Here is a 20,796-nt window from a genome sequence, read left to right on the forward strand (position 1 = left end):
GAAAAGCAGGGGCATCCTGGACTGCATCTCTATCAACAGGGAGACAGGGAGATAGCATGCCTGCTCCCCTGAGCCTCTTGTAAGAGCCTGGTACACAAGAGTCTATGCTAAAATGGTGTAAGTGGGTGTTTGACCAGTGGCAAGGATGAAGGCACCAAAAGGCATCCTCCGAGCTCTCCTTGGCTGGTCTGTTGGTCCTTAGGTGTGAGGAACCTGTGAAGAAGACATAGTTCTCAGGGGTCTGCTTTTACCTGGCCTCCCACGTCACGGCTCTTGGCCCTTAGCTTGTTGACTTGAGACTCAGCGATGTCTGCCCTCTCCTCAGCCTCCTCCAGCTCGTGCTGGACCCTCCGGCACCTGGACAGCTGTGTGTTGGCTTGTTCCTCCTGCATGGGAAGAAGATGGAGACTATTCAGTTGTGGAACCTCTCTGTGACTCTGGGGTTCTGAGGAGTTGGGGGAACCCGGACAGTGTGAGTCATAGCTTCACTGACAGTGGTGAGGGAAGGTGAGCTGAGCTCTCCACAATAATGAAAGCATCCTGCTCACAGCTGGGGTGTTATGCTAACTAGGGGCTCCTTGCAAACTCTTCTTGTTCTTCTCCCAAGGATTAGCACATGGCCCCCTGAACTCTCTCTCTCTGTAATAGCTCTCCCATGCATACAGCCCGGAGATGACCCAGGTCCAGAGTACTCTCACGGCACCTGAAGGCATCAGACTATTGGTCCAAGTTCCTTCTGTTTAGTTTTTGATAATGGCCTTGTATCTGGGACGGACTATTATATGGTTCTGTATAGTCCTGCTGGGACTCTACTAATCTGATATGTACAATCCCCTTACTCTTAACTGGTTCTGGTGTTCTTCTTTAAGGTAACTGACCAGGCTCCTGAGCAGGGAAGGAAGAGGACAAAGGGAGAGAGGCCATACACCAGTCATTTCTTCCTTCAAACACCGGTCTTTAAGAGATGCTCTGCCAGCAGTACTATATAGTCCCCAAGGCAAGATAGTGCAGGAAAGACTCTGTTCTAAAAGGCCCTTTTACTTTGGAGAGTTAATTAACATATTAGCTACAAAATCAGAGAAATCTTTGAAGACAACTAGTTTAGCCTTATTATGCTGACATTTTTCATTTAAGTTTTAAAGACAGGCTATCTCCCGAGCAGTGCAGGATGGTCTCAGACTGCCTCCATTTTGGGAATGCTGGAGATCACCGGCCAGTGTCACTAGCCTGCATGATTTATTTTATATAAAGAAAAAGCTACGTCTCATCTTGGCCTCGGAATTTTGCTATTTGTAACCCTCAGACACAGTACTCCAGGAAGACATCTTTCAAAGCACTGGTCTTGGCCCATCTCCTGTTTTTCCTGTTGATTTTACCGATTTGATCAGGAGGCAGTTAAACAGGGATGGAAAGGGAATATGCGATGAGGGTGTGGCTGAGGAAGGTTGGAGATGGGGTGGGGGACCAGGAAAGTTGAGTGTGGTGGGATGATGAGCATTAAGATGAGGTGTTTCAGAGCAGAGCCAGTGCCAGTAGGTGACCTGGTCTGGTCTGGTCTGGTCTGGTCTGGGAGAGCTGGGATGCTGCAGCGTCATCAGAGTGAGATAAAATGCTCTAGGGTAGATAGAATGAACCAGGGTAGAGATGGATAAAGAGATGTAGGTTGGGGAAGGAGATGGCCAGGAGAAGTTGAGGAGTTATGAGCATACAGAAAATTTGGAGGTAGAGAAGATTCCAAATCACAGACCAAGGGAGCAGGAAGAGCAGGTGTTTCTGTGTGTGATCTGCGGGTGCCAAGTCAGACCTGGGGCTTTCTGAGGAATTTTAATCAGGCAGTCGTTCTCACTCAGGTTTCATGAGGACACCCCATTGGGTGGCAAGGCACACAGGGAGCTCCTGTACTCACAGCCTCCTCTGCCTGCCTCTTGTAGGACTTCACTTTGGCCTGCAGCTTGTCCACCAGGTCCTGGAGCCGCAGGATGTTCTTGCGGTCCTCCTCGGCCTATGAACAGAGCATCAACAGCAGAGACCTTCAGCTCCTGGCTCCCGGCACTGGGGTTTGCCCCACAGAGCGATTGCCTGAGGGTGGAGCTTGCTACCTGGTAAGTCATCTCTTTGACTTTGCGCTCATATTTGTGGGCCCCCTTCAGAGCCTCAGCTCCTCTCTTCTGCTCAGCATCCAGCTCACTTTCCAACTCCCGCACCTGCGGGAGGTAAAGACAATACCCCAGAAGTGAGGTCAAGGCTGCTAGCTTTCTCTCAGACTCACTTGCTAGTCATCCCAAGGTGACCTCAAGACTCATTAGATCAACTTTGCAAGCTCCCAGAAGGAGCAGGCTTCCTTTGGGCTCTATGTTAAACAGAGCCCATCTTCTTTCATCAGGTCTTCTAACTTCTCACCCCCAGACTTGCTCTCCAGGCCTCTGTAAGTTTTATTGGACTTGTGAAACTGAGCAGCTGGGATTGGAGAATATTCAAAATATCTGTCTGAGGGTAAGGTGACCGCAGACTCCTGGCCAAGCTAGGAAAACCCGGAAGGTATCATGGGACTTAGTCCTTCCCTTGAGGAAGGAATCCAACAGATGGATGGGCCTAATCTCCTCCTCATGGGAAAGGGAGGGAGGGAGGGAGGCATTTTTTGATTTGAAGCAGAGTGGCAAAAAATAAAAATAAAAACCTTTGCATATTTAAAAGGAACCACGTGCCTAGTGGCCACGCTGTAGGGAGGCTCAGATAAAGAACAATTGTACCAGGGACTTCCTGTTGGGAAAATTCTCTCCTTTTTCCTCCTCCTCCTCATCCCTGCCCACTCTTCCATTTTCTCCTTTCTTGGGACAAAAGAGATATTCTAATAACCACCTCCATGCAGCCCCTGTCTCTGAAATGTCAATTGTTTATGCAGCCCATTTCAAAAATGATTGAAATAATCCAACACAGATCTAAAGGGAAAAAATCAAGGGGCAGAAGAAACAAAACAGTGATCAGGAATGTAAACGAATAACTGTGAAATATGCTCAGGAAGCGACTGTAGGACTTCTGGCATTGGGGAGGCTAAGATACACCAATCAAACTCCTTTGCAGACAGAGTGGGGATACACCCCACAACTGCAGTTGTGTATAGAGATTAGAAAAGTTGGAAAGAGAATAATTTGAGATGAAGAGACAGAGAGCAGCAGGAGTACTGCTTATCAAAAAAGTTTGATCAGAACTAGAAACCATGCCCAAGTGGGGAATTTCATGATCACAGAGCTCCTTCCTTATGTATGTGTATAACTATGACTCTACATGGGCAAGAAAAAGTGAACATCAAAAGACGTTCTCTTTGCTGGGTGTGTTGGTGTTAATCCCACACTGTTAATCCCAGCACTGGGAAGACAGAGGTAGGCAGATCTTTGTGAGTTAGAGGCCAGCCTGATCTACATTGTGAGTACTACACAATATGACCCTGAGGAGAGGAGGGGAGACTTTCCCACCATTTAAATCTACATTCGGTTTCATGGCTCTACCCAAGATGGCTGAAACAAGGCCACATGGAAAGCCAGTGCCTTCTCAAATTACACACCCTGGCCTCCAGTTTCTGGATCTGCTTCTTGCCGCCCTTCAGCGCCAGCTGCTCAGCCTCGTCCAGACGGTGCTGCAGGTCCTTCACCGTCTGCTCCAGGTTCTTCTTCATCCGCTCCAGGTGGGCGCTGGTGTCCTGCTCCTTCTTCAGCTCCTCCGCCATCATGGCGGCCTGGGTCAGTTCACAGGACATGCCAGTAGGACACCCACCCAGCACCACCCAGAGCACACAGACAATGCTGTAATCTTGAGTATAGTGCTGGGCCTCCGCTCCCAGTCATCATGTCCCACTTTGCCTCTCTAGTAATCCTATTTCTCCCGACATCTCTCCAGGAAGTCACCAAAGACTGGCTGTGCTCGGAGGGATGAAACCCCATTGCCCTCTCTGCGTCTGGAGTCCCCCTTCCTCATCTCCACTGCCACCTCTGCAGAGTGGGACGCTTACATCGGTGACTGCTTTCTTGGCTTTCTCTTCTGCGTTCCTGGATTCCTGGATGGAGTTCTCCACCTCTGCCTGGCACTGAGCCAAGTCAGCCTCTAGTTTTTTCTTGGTATTTATCAGGCTTGTGTTCTACGAGAAAAATGAGATCTGAGGGTGAAGGCTTCATAAGGGCACTTAAAACAATGGGGAGGGAGGGCAGTGGGCGGGGAGGGAACTGAATCACAGTCATGATCGCTTATCTTCCACACGAGTGCTCTGTTGGGGACAATATCATTCCTGACTGAACAGAAAGTTCTGAAACAGAGCCAAGAACTGTCCATCAGAAAATTGGGTAAATGATAAAGGGAGAATTTCAAACATTTGAGGATAGATAGATTATTCGGTAAAAGGCATGGGAACAAGAACATGATTGATAGACACATCTATGTAAAATGAAAAAAAAAATCTACTGATTAAAATAGGCCATGCATAGAATGGAAATGGGTACAGTGATGACAAACTTGAAAACATTATCTATCTATGAAAAACAGTTTCGTCCTTATATAAATAAGATGTATTAGGAAGAAAAAGGGGCAAGGAGAATAAACAGTGGAAATGCTTAAGAAATATGATAGACACTCAAGTGATGAAAGCATCTACCTCATCATTAGTAAAAAAAAGAACCTAGCAGTGATGATGATGATGATGATAATAATAATAATCAACCTATGATATCTGCTTCAAAAACAAAGTTAGTGAAGATTTAACAAGTAGGGCCTTTTAGAATTTGTAGAAGAGTCCTCGCAAGGCAATAGATGGGAATAAAAATTGGGACAGAATTAAGAAGTAAATTACATGGGTTATAAGTAAAGGGTATATATAAATGCCTTTACTGTTTTAGCCCTTGATGTTTATTTTCTTTGAGAAATATTGACAATAGTTATCACAGATGAATGCAAAAGAGTAGTCATTAAAGACAATGTTAATTAATCTTTATAAGAGTAAAGAATTTTATTGGTAACAATTTGAAATAGCCAGCCATAGAGGATTGATTGCAGTCATAATATTCAATTTTCATAGCCCGCTTTTAAAAAAAATAATGAAACCCACAGCACTGAAAACTAATTTAAGAGTTAGAAATATATTCGGGACACATTGTTAAATGAAAGGAAGAAGTTGCAAAAGATAAGTTTTACAAAAGCATAGCATTTACGAAATTCACAAAGATCTAAGAACAAGACATACTAATGCATTGAGTATTTGATTTTTTCTTCTATTTTCTTTGCTTATGCTTTATATGTTTTAGATCGAGTATCTTTATTTTGTTATGAAATTAATAACAATTAATGGGGGAGTGGATTTCCAGTATCCTAAGATTTCAGCTTAAATTATGGGTTGAGCATTCATTCTCATTTGAACGTCTGAAATTCAGATAAGATCCAAAATCTAAAACCTTGAGTAGCAACATGATATCAAAGTGCAAAATTCTACATCCAACCTTATGCAATGAGCCATAGTCAAACTCATCTTCAGCGCATGGGTATGAAGAAATAACTTTCAGGTTTAGATTTGTCCTCAACCTCCACTATCTCTCTTTATGCCTATGCAAATATTCACACATGCAAATCACCCCGAAATTGGAAGCACTTTTGCCGGACCGCCCTCCGAGTAAACCTGCTATGTGTATTTTGGATAAGGGTTTTTTAACCTACATCTCTTCTGTGAATCGTTCTCTGCTTCCTTGCTTCAATTTCAGAGCATACAGCCCGCGAGATCTTTCATCTTTCTTTCTGATCAAACAGAGCTCAGAGCTCTATCAATTAAGAGTCAAAGTTTTCCTGGCTTGGTCTTGACTGCTAGTCTGGGAGGAGTTGGGAGCTCCTTACCAAGGCACCTGAGCTCTATCTGTGCCACACTACACTTTACTGCCCCCCTCACCTCCGCCCCCACCTCCGCCCCCACCCCCGCCCCCGTGGACCATAGGTGAGGTGTATGGTGTAGTGGAGGAGTTACCTGGGGAGAGGAAGCATCTGACTGAGCCACTGCCCTGTCTGTCCCAGGGTAGACCTGAGTTGAGGAGACAGCGTACCTGGGAATGGAGCAGCTGGACACGGTCACTGGAGTCCAGTAGCTCCTGCTCTGACAGCCTGCGGGTCCGCTCTGTCTGCTCCAGGGCCACCTTCATTTCCTCCAGTTCCTCCTGCAGGAGGCCATTTCTGCGCTCCACAATGGCCAGCTGCTCCTTGAGGTCCTCGTTGCTTCTCTGGGCATCGTCCAAGTGCAGCTGAGAATCCTTCAAGGGAAACCAGGAGTGATGGCAGAGCTTCAGGGTGAACCATGAGCCCCTAGGTCTGCCAAACTGGCTGGTGCTCACCTTAAGCTGGCCTTGGACTGTGCGCAAGTGTTTCTGGGTCTCCGCCACCTGGCGGTTGGCATGGCTCAGCTGAATCTCCATCTCGTTGAGATCGCCCTCCATCTTCTTTTTCAGTCTCAGGGCGTCATTGCGGCTTCGGATTTCTGCATCTAGCACGCTTTGCATGGCCTCCACAGCACGCTGGCTGTTTCTTTTTATTTGCTCGATTTCCTCATCCTTTTCTGTGACCTTACGGTCAAGCTCAGATTTTACCTGGCTCAGCTCTAGCTGGACCCGCAAGATCTTGCTCTCTTCATGTTCCAGAGAACCCTAAGAACAAAGGAGCAACAGGAATTTTGTAACACTGTATCCTCCCTCCCTCCCTCCGTCCCTCCCTTCTCTCTCTCTCTCTCTCTCTCTCTCTCTCTCTCTCTCTCTCTCTCTCTCTCTCGATAGGGTCATGTGGTCCAGACTAGCCTGGAACTCACTGTGTAGCCCAGGCTGTTCTTGAGAGCTTGTTTGGAGGTTCTAACAGGGGAGAGCAGCTACTTAGCTACCTTTGACTGAAGAGCAGTCCTCCTCTCTTGGGGGAAGCTGTCCTCTTTGACTGAGCAAGCAGCTTTGGAAGGGATGCTCATGGAGCCATGAGGGAAGAAATGGATCCCTGCCTAGCCAGCCATATCAGCTGGAATCAACCCTAGTAATCAATGGGTGACAGACTTCGCAGTCAGATTGCCTCCCATCCAACCCAAGCTGTTCTTGAACTCAAGATCCTTCTGGATACTGGAATTACAGGTGTGGGCCACTATACCTGGGCATCACCTTCAATGAGCATTTTCTTTCAAACTATGCTAATATTGTATTGTGATGCTCACACAGAGAACTGCTCTGAGGTTTGAGCATTTGATCAGTTAGTGAATGTTCCCAGGAGTAGAGCAAGTCAGACTAAAACTTTGTATCTGCTATTAAATAATCTTACGTTTGGAAAGGGGCAGAACATCATTTAACTGGTAATTTTTTTTTTTTTATAAATGGTGTATTTAATAGTGACTGTAATTCAGGAGCTGATCTAGTCTCTGTAGGGTCAGGACAACTGCTCTCCTGTTACCCTACAGGAGCCAAATTCCAGAAACATCTCAGCTGGCTGGTGGTTTGTACAGACCCCCTACTGGTCATGACACCAGGAGTCTCTGATCTGTTTTGATGACACAGGATTCCTGGTAGCCAAAGATTCTGTATAGCTCTATGAATCTGAGCTGGCTCTCGGGATGCTTGATAACTGACAATTTCTTTCTTGAGAAGGAGATATTGAGGACTTTAAGAACACATTTATTCTCCAAGGGGGACATAGGATAAAAGACACCAGGGGATAAATGGTCCGGGGCTGGTTGGCTGCTCTTCCTAGTGGGGACTGCAAGCCTCTGGCTGGAAGGGCTCCATGTAGGTGGATGGGCACTCTTTCCAGTTCCTATCTGATTCCACACAAGCTACTTGCCTCCACCTCTTCTAAGGCAGCCTGAAGATCAGACTTCTCCTGCTCTACTTGCTTCTTTGTCTTTTCCACTTCCTGGAGGTTTTTGCCAGTTTCTGCAATCTGCTCAGTTAAGTCAGAAATCTCCTCTGCAAGAGACAGGCTTGATTTAGGATTTTAAAAGGCTCCAGCTCACAGCATAGTCATTTGCCAGACAAGTTAGGGGATGACAGTTCATTCATGCCATTTAGTCTCTCAGAGGAGAGACTATGGGAAGGAAGCCGTTCTGATGAAGTGGAGACACAGACACAGAAGCGTGGCCTCACCTGAACTATGTAGAGAATGAACAACAAGCTGGCTGGTGGTTTGTACAGACCCCCTACTGGTCATGACACCAGGAGTCTCTGATCTGTTTTTTGTGACCTTAAGTAGTCACATCATGAAGGACTGGAAAACTCAGACTGAGTCTTGCAGAATGAACAGAGACTTAGGGAGACCTGGATGCTGTTTAATTCTATCCATCAGAAGTCTGAAGTCGTTAAAAGCTTTAGTAACAGGCTCAAGGACGTAAGGTCACTTGAAGACTAGAATCCCTGAAGTCTCTTGTATTGTAAAAGCAGCAGGCTTAGCAGCTCACTAGGTAGCTCAGGGGCCATTGCACCTTTCATGATGAAGGTTTAAGCCTTAGGAAACACTAGTAAATTTGAGGTTTGATGGATGAGGATGTTATAAGGTCATGGGAAGCTGTGGCTAGGAGGGGCTGGAGTTGGCAGGAGACAGGAGAGCAATATAACCCAGCTGTGCCCCAGAGGGAGCTCACCTTGCAGGTTTTTATTCTCCCGTCTCAGTGTCTCTAGCTGATCCACCACCTCCTCGTAGGCATTCCTCATCTTGAAGATCTCAGTACTGAGAGACCTGGACTCTTTCTGGGCAGCTTCCAGCTCGGCTTGGCTTTCATCCAGTTTTTGCTTCCACTCTGCAAGGACCTGCAATGAGGGGGGTGGGGAACATGGGGCACAGAAGAGCCTGGCGGGACTTGGGAGAGACCACTCAAGCACAGGCTGTAAGCAATGCCAAGGTTTCACCTTCCCATCCTTGGAGGACCAACAGAAGAGGGCTGGCCCTACTCTCGACCAGGGACTCCAAACCCAGATGTCCTGCTGAATTCTTAACTATAATACAGGCTGAGTATTACTAATCTGACAGGCAATTTTCTCAGATTTCAGAATAGTTGGAGAGTTTGTATAGACATAGGGGACCTTAGAGAGGAGACCCAAGCTTCATACAAAATGTACTTCCATTTCATATCTTCCATTATGGTCATAAGAAATGTTACCTAGTACTTTGAGCATGCTTGTATATATGGGACTGTATGTGAGTATATGCTGTGCATATGTGTGTTTACATGTACAATATGTTTGTGAGGGAGAATTTGTATGTGCATATAGGTGTGAGCATGCCATGATGTGCATGCAAAGGTCAGAGGGCAACCCTTCCCCTTCCACCTTGAGGGGAGATGTTGAGTATGCTAGACTAGCTGGCCTGCAGGCTTTCCTTGTCTTTGCCTCCCAGCTTCTGGTAGGAGCGCTGTGATCACAGAGGCTCATGCTGTGTATTCGGCTGAGAATCTGAACTCAGGTTCTCATGCTTGAGTGGCAAGTGTTTTTATCCACGGAGCCATTTCCCCAGCTAGGCATGCTCATGTGTCAACTACCACTTGTCACAGGAAATTGGACGTGGAATAGTTTTTCCCTTTGTAGCGACATGGTGCTCACAATTTTAGACTTGGAGTGTGGGTTAAAGATATTCAGTCTACATGACAAGCTCATCAGACTTTGAATTAGCTTAGATTAAAATTTCCCTTGGAGAAACCATTAGAGAAGTAAAGAAACTCCCTCAATCTTCCAACCAGAAATTTCAGATCTGGTTGTGTGCATCTTAGAATGCACGTGTGAAAGACTACCACAGAGACCACCACCACCACGTCCATGAAGCAGCTGGGGAAAGACCTTGTCGAAGTTTCTTTGTTTCTTGTCCAGGGTGGCACAGGCTGTGTTAGCTCTCTCCAAGTCCAGCATCAGGTCATCCACTTCTCCCTGAAGCCTCTGCTTGGTTTTTTCCAGGGACGCACATTTGGAGTTGGATGCCTCAGTGTTTTCCTCTGCCTCCTGGAGCCTCTGGGCCAGCTTTTTCCTAGGAGGACCAGATGTTGTTATTGTCTCTGCAGAGAGGGATATTTTAGCAAGTAATTATCACTTTGGAGAAGAATGGACAGTTTAGAAGAAGCTACTGAGACCTGACATGTGAATGGGGAGGGCCCTGTGCAGTCATGTGCACATAGTGATGTGCTGTGAACAACATAGCTAATGGTGGCCTCATAAGACTAAGAGAGAAGTGATAAACGCCCCTCCCCATCATCTAGCAACACTGTAAGCATTGTCACAAAGCTATTGAGCTGCTGGTCATTGGGAAGCAGTAACCATTTGTAGCAAAGCTTCTGTGCAGTTCATCACTGGAAAGCCTGGCAACATTGTACAGGTGCATAGTACTTCATTCTTCAAACAGCGGTGCCACTGGGCTATGTATTGTCTGTGCTACACTTTTTGTTCTACTTAGGAAAGAGTTTATGTGAAGTGCTGTGCTTTGTTAGATCAGTAGCAGTTCATATAAGTCAGTAATGCTGAGTCTTTTGATTCCATCAAGAGGCCGTATGGAGGACTGCTTTCATACCATCGAGGTTTGTGGACTCACTCTTGAAGATTCCCAGGATAAAATCTCTAAATGACACATTTCTCAGACCACACCCCTTTGTCAAGCTGCATATTACCAGAATAATCCTGAAATGCTTAGTGGCAAAGTTGGTCTATAATCAGCCACTAATTGATCCAGGTGGAAGGGCAGCCCCTAGGACAGTGGGGATACTCTCTGAAATCTTTTAAAACCACAAAGGAAAGAGAGATTCTCTCCAGGTGGCAGAGACTGCCCTTTGGGGCCTTTTTCTAGGGCCTTTTCTTCAGTGGGGAACTTGGGTCATACTTGGCCTCCTCCAGCTCCTCCGTGCGCTGGATGGCATCTGTCTCATATTTGGTCCTCCACTGGGCCACCTCGCTGTTGGCCTTGGACAGCGCCCTCTGCAGCTCGGCTTTGCCTTCCTGCTCCTCCTCGTACTGTTCCCGCAGCAGGTCACAGTCATGGCGGGAGGACTGCAGGGCGTGGGCCAGCGCGTTCTTGGCCTGGGAATTACAATGGTAACCAATTGTGAATCCATATGGGCCTCTTCCCAGTGAAGATAGGAATCATTTCCCCAAATTTGAATAATTCCCCAATTTGAAACATTTGTGTTGCTTCACAGATTTTGTCCTATAAGCATAAATCCCAGCACTTGTGAGGCAGAGGCAGGTGGATTTCTGAGTTCAAGGCCAGCCTGGTCTACAAAGTGAGTTCCAGGACAGCCAGGGCTATATAGGGAAACCCTGAAACCCCATCTCAAACAAAACAAAACAAAACAAAACAGAAAAAAATTCTCTCCATTATTATATTTACTTTTACAAGAAATTATTGCACCATAGTAAAGAGAAATCTATTAATATTTAGCCAGCCATGGTGCCACATATCTCTAATCTCAGTGCTTGGGAAGCTGAGGCAGGAGGATGGTGAATTCGAGGGCAATCTGAGCCACATAGTAAGGTATAGGTCATAGTAAAATCCTCCCTTAACACCCTCCCAAATTGCCATAGAAATATTAGAAATTTATATAACAGACATAAAGCAACATCATCTAGACAGTTTTCATATTCTGGCTCTGTGCTTGAAGCCTGCCCTTGGTTTCTTAATTAAGTAACTGCTAAAGGCCTGCTGTCTACACCGAAGCCTTCCAATGGCTGTAATGACAATAATTTAAACAGTTGAAAAGGAAATCATCTTGCTACATTATGCAATGTGACAGGATGCTATGACCACGAAATAGCGACAGCATCCTCTGGGGTCTCCAGAGGCCAGCATCCCCACACTGGGGACCGCTGGTGTGAACTGATACTGGGAGCCTCCTCCCACACTCATTACCCTCTGGACAGAGTAGAGGTTTTGCTTTAGCTTTAACGGCTGCAATACATCCCCGGTGCTACCACCAAAGAGAAGAGTTCTATTGACCCAGGACCATGATTTCTGCATTTTCATCATTTTTAGAAGAGACAGTGAAACACAGAACTTTGCTTTACAGCTGCAGTGAGAGGCAGGGAAGGGCGGCCTCTGGCCTCCAGTGATCTGTGCTACTTGTTCGGTCTCTGGTTCTTGCTACTCTTCCTTGGGCCCCAGCCCACTAAAAACCTTCCCTCAGAATAGAAAGACGAGAGATAAACGCAGTACTGTTCTTTGCCAGAAATGAAAGATAAAGAGAATTTCAAAGGCTGCCTTGTAATCTCTCCCACACCACAGCAGTCTCAACTAGATCAAAGCAAACTTCCTTCTGCAGGATTTTGAAAATCTAGATTCTTATTGTAATGCTCGAAACACTAACATCAGTAGCACTACCTGTGGACACTGCTCCAGTGAGAGTTTACTTACTGTCCACAGCTACAGGTGGGGGAGAGAGGAGATCATTCCCATCCATTTACAGATCAGTGGGTAGACCCGTGTTACAGACTGTATCTAGATGCTGACGTTGGCATTCCTATGGTGTTACTTTTATGTTAACACCCAAAGGTTCTCCCCTCAAGTCATGTGGTCTTTTAGGGGAGAAAGGGTGCTTAAGAGCTGATCTTACAGGAGGCAGCCCACAAAGACGATGGTATTCTAAGCTGCGGGGGTGATTTTCTGCATGAGATGGTCTAACTGGTGCAGTAATGGGGAGGGATGCTCCTGACTGAGGGCACAGTTATTAGGCCACCTAATGGGAAATAGAGGTGTAAAAGAGATGGGGCGCCTTGTTAGGGCTTTCTAGTCCTGAGGAGACGTCTAATGCCAAGATCCTGTCATTCAGGAACAGATTTTTATGACACTGCAGGGCAGAGAGAGATGAAGCATCATTGATTCTGTATTGCATCCCTCTAAGACACCCACCTCCCATCCGCCTCCCTCGAGGCTCGCACTACTTGGCTGCTCAGGTTTATCTGACAGATGTTCCCTAAAAAGGCAACCTTACCTTGGTTTCTTCCTCCAGTTGCCTCTTAAGCTCCTCCAGCTGCTGGGTGAGGGCCTGCTTGCTTTTGGTTAGCTGTGAAACCAGAGACTCCTTCTCTTCTACTTGGTGGTTCAGCTCGCCTGCCAAACAGATGTGTCTCCACTTGAGCACGGCCGACTGCCAGCCACCATGTCTCCACCCACTGGGCCCCGGAGGCTTGCCATCCTCACCATTCTGGGTCTGCAGCCTTGCTTTCTGCATGTTCAGATCGTGGATCAACTGGGTCTGCTGGTCATCCTTGGCTTTGATTTCGTTAAATTGGTCTTCCACAGACCGGCACATTCTTTCCATGTTACTCTGAAAAAACAGAAATGCCAGTGGGAATGGGGAAGTGGGCTTCTGGTGCCCAGCACCAAACTGGCTTCTCGTTGAACTAAATGAAATTGTGGAGCATATGAACGTTGGTTTTAGGAATCATTATCATTTTGGATTTACTTTATTTTTGTATGTGATTGCTCTTTAATCAGCAATAGTGTGGGATGTCAGCTTTGGTTGGTATGCATCCAGTGATTGGTAAACCAGCTTCGAATACGATGCCACTCGAAGGAACCCTGGGATCATGATGGAAGATAAGTAAGTCTATTGAAAGATGGATACTATTTGCAAGCCCTGCCTACACAAGGCAGTGTTTCTTTCAGCACTACAGCGGGTCCTGGGGCGTAGGTATAGAGATGAGGATGTCACTATCCCAGCCTCCCATCTACCTGTAGTTGTATGAGATTCATTCAAGCCTCCTGTGTCTCAGACTTCACTTCTCTTCCCTCCCCATTAAATATATAATAACGTGAGCATGTGCTTTCCTTTAGATTGGAAGGTGTGAGACAGGTGCAGAGGAAGAAGGGCTGTTAGATCAAAGATGGTCCTTGAGGAGCTCAGGACCTGCTTGAGGATGACGCATGTGGAAGACTTCCAACAGGGGCGGGGTCTGAGAAGAAAGATAATGCTCAAAAAGAAGATGCAAAGGATACAATGACTTAAAGAAATGTAAAACAAGAAATGCTGGGCTTTAAAGTTGGGAAGGCAGAGTAAAATAAAGCCATTCCAGAAGCAGGATGCTGTGAGATGAAACTTGGTCTCTAGTGTGGTGGTATCAAGGGGAGGTGGGACTTTTAAAAGGCGGGGCTTCAGTGAGGTAATTAGGTCATTTGGGTACCATTCACCAAAGGGGTTAGTGCTGGTCTCTTAACACTAGATTAGTAGTTATGAGAATGAGCTGATGTAAAAGTGACTGGCATCTATGTTCCTCTAACAAATGCTACCACCAATGAGTTGTCCTTGAGCTAAATAGATGCTGGTCCATCTTCCTAACTAGGGGCTCAATAAAGCTGTCTTCTTTATAAAGTGCAGTGCCTCAGGCATTTTAGTACAGCAGTAGGAAATGAACAGAGACAGGGAGTGACTAGAACTGGATTCCCAGCACCCGTGTCAGGCAGCAGCTCCCAACCATTTGTAAGCACAGCTCCAGGGGATCCAAACGTTTTCCTCTGGTCTCTGAGAGCACCTGCACACACATGCTCTCCCGCCCCCAAATAAAATAAATCTTTAAAAAAAGAAGAAAGCAATACTATGTAGAATCTAAAAACAGATGGCAAAGGGACCGTGGTGATAGCTCAAGGGTAGAGCACTTGCCTAGACCATGTGCAAGGCCCTGTAACACACACAGACACACAGACACACAGACACACAGACACACAGACATGTATATATACAGAAAGACAGAGATATAAAGACAAAGACAGACAGACATACAGAGACAGAGAAGCAGAGAGAGAGAAAGAAAGAGAGAGAGAGAGAGACAGAGAGAGAGAGAGAGAGAGAGATTCCACAAGCCTATTTTTCTTTCCTGACTTTGCCTCCTACACTTCCAGTTCTGGTTCACTCCCTGGCCTTCTGGGACCCTCTTAGAGAGACTCACAACCCCACTGGTGTCCCTCCCAGACCAGCCAAACAGGGGCATTCTGGGATGAGAACAGCTCTTAAATTAAGGAGGTTGCTCTCTGAGAGAAAATTTTTGTGAAGTCACAGGGAGGCAGCTTTGCTGTGAAAGTGATTGGTTTAAGTGTCGGAACCTTCATTTGCATGAGCCCTGTGGGGAGTGAGGAGCCCTGGGAATTTCCTTGTAGGGAGGGGAGACAGAATGTATTCCCAGATATTCTCAAAGGAAAGGAAGCCATGTCTTCAGCGCCTCAGTAACCCGTGCCTGTTCTTGCCTATCTCTGCACCTGTATTAATGTGCTGTCCAGGGGTCTGAGCAGCCAAGCAGAATGATCCACGTGTGAGGTCCTAGGCTCAGTGCCTGTCATCTCAAAGCAAGTTAAAAAGGCAACTAAATCAATGCTCTTTGTGTGCTTCGTTTCCCTAACTTCGAATCCACACAATCCTCAGTGTTCACAGGTACAGTCCTTAGACTGAACTCACAGCAGAGCCAGAACAACTAAAACACCTATGAGTGGCGGTGCACATATGTAAATCCTAGCACTTGCCCTTGGGAGCTGAGGCAGGAGATAGCCACAAGTTCAGGGATAAGCCCAAGCTGCACAGGGAAATCTCATTAAAAATCAAAAAACAAAAAACCCAAACCAAACCAAACCAAATACCTCAGAGAATTGAAAATACTAAAACAAACTCATCAGTGCTCAGCATGTGGAAGTGGTTTTAGCTTTAGTTTAGTTCAGTTTTTTGAGACCTGGCTGGCCTAGGACTCTCTATGAAGCAGGCTGACCTTAAACTTATGATAGTCCAACTTTTCTGTCTCTCAAGTGGTGGGGGTCACAGGTGACCACACCCCAGACTTTTCCTTCTGGTTGTTATTCCCTGAATAACAGGGCATAATGACTTTCACGGCATTTACATTATCCAAGGAGGTGTGAGTTGTAGATTTAAATGGGAGGCTGTGTACGGGAGAGGGTGTGCACGGGAGAGGCTGTGCACGGGAGAGGCTGTGCACGGCAGAGGGTGTGCACACACTCTCTGCCATCCAATTGAGATCCTGCACCATGGACTTGGTGTCCTTGGAAGCCCTAGAACCAAACCACTACAGATTCTAAGGGGTGACTATTCCTTTATTCTCTTTTGTTTTACTCTCCCTCAGACCCTCTACCCCTCCCTCTTTCCCTTCCTCCTCCTCCTCCTTCTTTTAAAATAAGAAAGGTCTCTTATATTGGCCTCACTATGTGTCTGAGGATGACTTTGAACTCCCCCATCCCTCCATCCCAGACAGGATCTCTCTATGTAGCCCTGACTGTCCTGGAACTCACAGTCTAGACCAAGCTGGTCTCGAACTCCCAAAGATCCACCTGCCTCTGCCTCCTACGTGCTGGGATTACAGGTGCACCACCATATCCGACTTGTGCTTTTCTTTTCTGTTAGAAATACCTATCTTATTTTTGTCTCTGCATATGTATGTTGGGATAGGGTCTATGCACATGGATGTAGATGCCAACAGAGGTCAGAGCTGCTAGGTCTCCTGGAGCTGGTCTTAGAGGCAATTATGAGCTCCCAGTGCAGGGAGATGAACCTGGGTCCTCTGCAAAACCAGTGCATGCTGCTTAGCCACGGAGCCATCTCTCTAGTCCCTTGTGCTTTTTCTTCAAGACACCCAGTTCTACTGTTGCATCTGTCTCAGGGGCTGCTCCCAAGTGGCATTCTGTGGGGTAAGAAGATGGTATAGAAAGAACCATGCTCACAACGCCCAGGTGTTAGCCAAGTCATAGATTTAGATCTTGTATGCGCCAGATGGACTGGAAGAGCCAGGAGAGGAATCAGACCTTGATGGTGGCAGATAGCTCAACCAAGTTGGAACGACTTTGCTCTCCATGTGTGTTTTCCACAAATACCTAAATTGAAACTAAATCTCCAAATATTGGGAAGTAGGGCCTCTGAGTGGGAAGTGGGGTGTGTGTGAGTGTGGGTAATAATTAGGTCATGAGAAATCCACCTTTATGGGGAGTAAGGGTCTCTATTAAAGAGGTGGGAAGATGGATGTGTTTGCACACACCTTTAATCCCAGCATTCTGGAGGCACAGGCAGGCAGATCTCTGCGGGTTTGAGACTAGCCTGGTTCACATAGGGTTCCAGGCCAGCCAGGGAGAAACTTCCTCAAAAACAACAAATAAACAAAACAGAACAAATAGGTAAGAGCTGGCTCCCTTGTTCCTTCTGATATTGGAGGACACAGGCTCCATCTTTGAGGCTGAGAGAGGGCCCCGGCCAGACACTGAGTCTAATGGTCACTCTACCTCAGGCTTCCCAGCTCCCAAACTGTAAACAGCACTTCTGTTATTTATAAAATTGCCCTGTCTGAGGTGTTTGCTTATAGTGGCTTCAGTTATTTAGGGCATGTGACTTGAAAGAATTTGAAGAGTTAGGAAAATCAGAGGTAGGAAGATGCTAAATTTACAATTTACAGTGAGTTTGGGACATCAGATTCCAGTTGCTCCCAGCGTAGGAAGACACGGCTGCCAAGACCAGAGAGTCAGTCAGATACCTTTGACTTGGAGACTGTTTCAATGTTGTTGGCCATGTCGTCGATCTCCATCTTCAGCTCACTCTTCTCCTTTTCCAGCTTCTGCTTCACCCGCTGCAGGTTGTCGATCTGCTCCCCGAGCTCCGCCACAGTGTCCGCGTGCTTCTTCCGAAGAGCCGCTGCGGTGGCTTCGTGCTGCAGCGTGGCCTCCTCCAGGTCCCTGCGAAGTTTCTGAAACTCAGCCTCCCTCTTCTTGTTCATCTCGATCTGGGCGGAAGTGGCCCCACTGGCTTCTTCCAGCCGCTCGCTGATCTCCTCCAGTTCCCTGGCCAGGTCTGAACGCTGCTTCTCAATTTTGGCTCTGACCGTGTGCTCTGCTTCAATCTCTTCCTCTAGCTCTTCTGTGCGGGCCTGAAAGGGTCACTGCGATCAGGAAGGTTGACAGAGTGGAGAGCAATCCATTTTGGGAGTAAATAGGTGCTAAGGTGATGGGGAAAGCAGCCCGAACATGCGATGATTTAGTGGGGGACGAAAGGCCAGTGGTAGCTGTTTGGAAATAGCCTACGTATCCATCAGTAGGGGAATGCTCAAACATGTGTGATGAGTGTCTCTTTGGAAGCCAAGCAGCAGCTCAATGCTGCAGCAAGTCTACTATGGAAAGCCCTACAGAACATGCTAATACGTGAAAAGAGTTAAGCTGCAGCCTGTGCTTAGGATGAAAAGATTCCTGCTGAAAATCTGAAGGAATGTGAATGAATTTTCACATATATAGCATATGTTTTCTCCAGGTTTTCAACATAAACACATAGCCAAAGGATCCTCAAAGATCCACCTCCACCTGAAACTGCCAGTTCCTTCTCAGAAGATTGGCAGGCCTTGGGCTTAGGGACAGTGGTCAGTGTTCCTTCAGCAGCAGTGATTAGCCATTTAGGTCACCTTCTGATTCTTTTCAAGGATATATATATATATATATATATATATATATATATATACATATATATATACCTATGTACCACTTAGGAATTTTTAACTATTTCAAAACCTTATGTGCTGCTGAAGCAGGGAGGAGAAAGAAGAAAAGGAAAGACTTGCATGTAATGACGCGAGAAGAAAAGAAAGAATGGGCAAGCAAGCTGCGTACTTTGGGGCAGCTCTGTGACGAGGAAGGATCTGGCATCCTTACCTGTAACTCTTTAATCTTCTTCTGCAGCTGCAGACTGAGGACTTGCTCGTCATCGATTCTGGTCTGTAACTGACTCATTTCAAACTCCTTCCTGCAAGGAGATTGAACAAATAAAACAGCATGAGACCCAGGCCTTTGCAAAGGGAGGCACGCTTGGCCTTCAGGCTCAGATGGAGGGGTAGAACACTAATCATCTACTTCTTCAGTTTCTCCTCCAACTGCTGCGCATCATTCTCTAGATCCATGATGGATTCCTGGGACATCTTCAAGTCTCCTTCCAGCTTCCTCTTCACCCTCTCCAGGTCAGCCCGCAGTTTCTTCTCCTGTTCCAAGCTGCCCTCGAGCTGGGAAGACACAGGTGGAGAAGCAGCCTTACTCATATCAGACAGCACAGTCACACCCATGCCCTGTGGCCACCAGCCCCAGGAAGAAGGAAGCCAGCCTTCCATCCTCCACTTCTGTGTGCTGTATCTTAGGGGGTGGATATCTTGGGGGGCCTCCTGGTACCTCTTTTCAGATCATTCCCACTTGGCCTGTCACAAGCCATAATCTCCCACAGGGATAAGTGGGAGCCCATCACCAGTCCCTCACCTGTGTCACCCATCCCTGCGGGGAGTCAGACAAGAAACTCAAGTATGTGTGTAGGGCCCAGGAAAAGAAGGGCATATCAGGGAACACACCCACCCTGGCCTTATTAAAGTAGAAATGCACGAAAGATCTAGCCATAAGAGGGAATAAAACCAGCTAACTTGAAACCTGCCTCTTGTGTCATGAACAATAGTAATTCATGAAGAAGAAAAAGGTTCGTTTTCCTGGCCTGTTTTTCTGTTCCATTTTTGAGGAGTTGCAGGTGGAGGTTGGGGGTCTCAGGCATGCTGTACCACTGAGCTACATCCTTGCCTAGCATGAGGTTCTAAACACTGTAGAGAAGAATCAGAGGTTTCTGAACCTAGAATGTCTATACACAGATGCTAAGAATAGCAGAGTTTTGTGCTTTACTGAAAATGTTATGTGTTGAGTCTAGCTGTTGGTATTACTCCTAATTCGTCAGTGGGAATGAATGGCTCCCAAGGTCATGTGACCTGCTTGTCACCTTGGACCTATGTGATTGGGGTCAGGGCACAGCTGGAATCCGGACTCAGGCTCTGACTCCAGGATCTCTAGACTGATCCCTACTCAGCCCCATCTTTGCAAGGCTCAGAAGTCACACGTCCTCACGTCATCTGTCTGCTGTTCCAGTTTGACATTGATCTTGATGAGACCGTTGACTTTATCTTCTTCAACCTGTAGGTCATCCAGTGTCTGCTGATGGGCTTCCTGCAGGGACTTCTTTTCTTTTGTCAGTTTGGAAATAGTTTCTTCAAGTGCCGTCATTTCTTCAGAGAGATTCTTCACCTAGGAGAAAGATCAGTCACCCATTTAATAGCGAAGCAATGAATCCAGCAGCTCCAGCAACAAAACCCACGGCTGCCTTCCTGCATCTCTAGTTCCTTAGCATTTTGGGACAGGTCATTTCTCAGTTTCTTTTATATACATTTCTTTGGTTATTATTTTCATTTTATTTCATCTTATTTTTTTAAAGAAAGCTCTTCAGATAAGAAAGGTTGGCTCCAAATGCCTAGGCTTAAGAGATTTTTTTCTGCTTCAGGCTCCCAAATAGCCAAGACATGGCACCGATCACTATACCAGCCAGCTTTGCAGGTTTTTGTGAGACAGGGTCTCCCAGGGCCTAAAGTGACATCAAACTTGATACAGCCAAGGATAATCTTGAACTTCCAATCTTCCCGCCTATACCAAAATGCAGCATGTATCTTAGGTATGCATATCTCGGGGTCCACCCATGTTCAGTTTTACATGGTTCTGGGATCAAACTCTGGGCTTCATCAATGCTAAGCAAACACTCCACTGTGGTCTATCCTGGTGTGGCATGTCCCTCCATCTGGACCAATCTTTCAGAACATATTCTATTTCACTAGGAAGGATACTATTAAGATGCAAATGCCCTAGGTGTGAAGGGCAACGCAGCAATCTCTGCTCATCACACACCCGGTGGCTGATGGGAGTTTAGAATGAAGCAGGTAGGGAAGGGAGAGGCCTGGAGTGTGAGGCAAGAAAATCCAGAAGATGTGCTGGCAGGAAAGGGCTTGGAGACACCACATGTGG

At 46.6% G+C, this 20,796-nt stretch overlaps 1 protein-coding gene across 1 annotated transcript in view; it reads right to left on the minus strand.

Annotated features, from left to right (window-relative positions):
* Positions 1-233: 233 nt before the first annotated feature.
* The window catches only part of Myh13 (myosin heavy chain 13), a 48,639-nt gene continuing 28,076 nt past the window's right edge, over positions 234-20,796 (minus strand). The window contains exons 22-38 of the mRNA XM_052195941.1: positions 19,852-20,028; positions 18,832-18,977; positions 18,634-18,724; positions 17,472-17,861; positions 13,156-13,282; positions 12,947-13,065; positions 10,843-11,039; positions 9,816-9,999; positions 8,627-8,792; positions 7,831-7,955; positions 6,357-6,665; positions 6,072-6,275; positions 4,007-4,132; positions 3,563-3,733; positions 2,100-2,204; positions 1,907-2,002; positions 234-386 (exon numbers count right to left, since the gene is read on the minus strand). Of these exons, the coding sequence (XP_052051901.1) occupies positions 234-386; positions 1,907-2,002; positions 2,100-2,204; positions 3,563-3,733; positions 4,007-4,132; positions 6,072-6,275; positions 6,357-6,665; positions 7,831-7,955; positions 8,627-8,792; positions 9,816-9,999; positions 10,843-11,039; positions 12,947-13,065; positions 13,156-13,282; positions 17,472-17,861; positions 18,634-18,724; positions 18,832-18,977; positions 19,852-20,028 (2,886 nt within the window). The remainder of the gene's footprint in view (positions 387-1,906; positions 2,003-2,099; positions 2,205-3,562; positions 3,734-4,006; positions 4,133-6,071; positions 6,276-6,356; positions 6,666-7,830; positions 7,956-8,626; positions 8,793-9,815; positions 10,000-10,842; positions 11,040-12,946; positions 13,066-13,155; positions 13,283-17,471; positions 17,862-18,633; positions 18,725-18,831; positions 18,978-19,851; positions 20,029-20,796) is intronic.

The sequence above is a fragment of the Apodemus sylvaticus genome, chromosome 10 (assembly GCF_947179515.1).
Source record: "Apodemus sylvaticus chromosome 10, mApoSyl1.1, whole genome shotgun sequence".
NCBI lineage: Eukaryota > Metazoa > Chordata > Mammalia > Rodentia > Muridae > Apodemus > Apodemus sylvaticus.